Source organism: Diabrotica undecimpunctata, chromosome 2, assembly GCF_040954645.1.
Source record: "Diabrotica undecimpunctata isolate CICGRU chromosome 2, icDiaUnde3, whole genome shotgun sequence".
NCBI classification, from domain to species: Eukaryota; Metazoa; Arthropoda; class Insecta; order Coleoptera; family Chrysomelidae; genus Diabrotica; species Diabrotica undecimpunctata.
In genome coordinates, this window is record NC_092804.1 from 112749674 (window position 1) to 112751732 (window position 2059).

The window sequence follows — 2059 nt, forward strand, 5'->3', positions numbered from 1 at the left end:
ACAAAAAGTCAAAATATTGAGACAGGCATGGATGCCTTCAAATAATTTTTGTCTGATATTATAATGTCAATGATTCTTGAGTATAACAATACGAGAGCTATTGAGTTCCTTACTGCATATAACAGTAAGAAGGAGAAAAAAATAAATGATAGGATTGAAGTTAACCCATTAAGCGCCGTTGATGCGAAAACGCAACATTTTAAAAGGAATTTTTTTTATACAACTAAATATTTTGTTTTTAGAAAATTCTTTATATGTTTTAATTCCTAAAGGCTTGATGATATTGAAATATATTTTATAGAACAAATATAATTAATTGTTTATCTATTATAAATTAATTTCTTCAGCAGTTTTTTACATGATTCGTCATGACTATATAATCTTCTTGTAGAATTTTCACTTAGCTTATAATATAATGGTTTATATGATTTTTATAAAGCATAAACTACAGATTTAGCAATAACCATACAAAAAAATTAAATAATTTTATCAAGAAAAAGTTACATGCATTCAAACTTATTGTTGCGTTTTCGCATCAACGGCGGAATGTGCTGTCTCTAGGTAATACCGCCTACGCTACGTGACAAATCGAGTGTAACCGTATTTGACTAGTTCAGTATTGTCTAGAGCGTTTTAGTATAAGCATATACAGCAATAATTGTGTTTCTCTGTATTGTTGCGGATAAAACATATATAATGAGTTCTGGCAAAAATAAGTGGAAAGATAATTATGATCGGAATAGACCTCTTACTATTCAAGAATTGGAAGCTGCTATTGAAGAAATTCAAAATGAGACCGAAATTGATGCTGTTATAATACCACCAGATGTCGATGAGCTTACTGATGAAGAGGAAATAGATGACGATTTATTGGAAGGTATTATACGGTATAATTATATAAGATACTGTTATTTTTTTATTACTTATAGGCCATGATAAGCCTCAAGACACTGCTGGGACATTCGAATTGATGGCTGAGGACAACAAAAATGAATTTGAAGATAATTATAATGAACCTTCTACAAGCCAGGCTACTTTAAAGAGGGCAAAATCTGTTCAATATAATCCAAACTGGAGCAAAAGGGACCCCGTATACAGTAATTTTCCGGAATCGCAGGAGCACATTTAAAAACAACGTATAAAGGACATGCTTTACGGTAAATCACCAGTTGAAGTATTTTATAATTTTTTTGACAAGGAATTATTAGACATGATTTTAAAATACACTTTAAAATATGCCAAGGACAACAATCGACATGATTTTTCAATGACAGTATCTGATTTAAAGAAATTTATTGCTATTTTGATCTTGTCAGGATACCACACGTTGCCACAAATGGAGATGTATTGGAGCAGAGATGAGGACAAGGGAGTACCATTAATTAAAAATTGCATGAGTCGAAATAAGTTTCGCAATATAAAAAAATATATACATGTATGTGATAATGCTCAACTTGACAAGCAAGATAAGTTTGCTAAATTGCGCCCATTATTTCACAAAATAAACAAAAGAAATCTGCAGTTTGGTGTATTTTCACAAAATTTATCAGTCGATGAGGAAATGGTTCCTTATTTTGGTAGACACTCCGCTAAAATGTTCATCAAAGGGAAGCCTGTTCGCTTCGGTTTTAAAATTTGGTGTCTTTGTTCTCAAGATGGATATTTGTTTCAGTTTAGTCCATACGCTGGAGCACGAGAACATAAAAGTGATATGGGACTGGGAGCAGATGTTGTTATAGATCTATTAAAAGTTCTTGAATTTCCTTCTCAACACAGAATATTTTTTGACAATTTTTTTTCGTCTTTTAAACTATTTCAATATCTTACTGAAAATAATATATACGCCACAGGAACTGTGCGGAAAAACAGAATCCAAAAGTGTCCTTTAGATAGCTCAAATGATTTAAAAAAAGGGGGCAGAGGTGCTTTCGATTTTAGATATGATTTAAAATCCAAAATTTGTGTAGTTAAATGGAATGATAATTCAATCGTTATTATGATGTCAAATAATATACCAATAAATCCAATTCAGCAAGTAAAACGGTATGATAGAAAACAA

The 2059-nt window shown here is 31.1% G+C and overlaps 1 protein-coding gene across 1 annotated transcript; it reads left to right on the forward strand.

Annotated features, from left to right (window-relative positions):
• Positions 1-629: 629 nt before the first annotated feature.
• On the forward strand, positions 630-1129 carry LOC140433869 (uncharacterized). The gene is made up of 2 exons (XM_072521843.1): positions 630-877; positions 930-1129. The coding sequence occupies exons 1-2, from the start codon at positions 697-699 to the stop codon at positions 1127-1129; spliced, it is 381 nt and encodes a 126-aa protein (XP_072377944.1). The 5' UTR covers positions 630-696.
• The last annotated feature ends 930 nt before the right edge of the window (positions 1130-2059 follow it).

Coding starts and splice junctions, on each gene's coding strand:
- LOC140433869 (XM_072521843.1), top strand. CDS start 697: ATGAGTTCTGGCAAAAATAAGTGGAAAGATAATTATGATCGGAATAGA. Junction 878..929: donor AGATGACGATTTATTGGAAG/GTATTATACGGT, acceptor TATTACTTATAG/GCCATGATAAGCCTCAAGAC.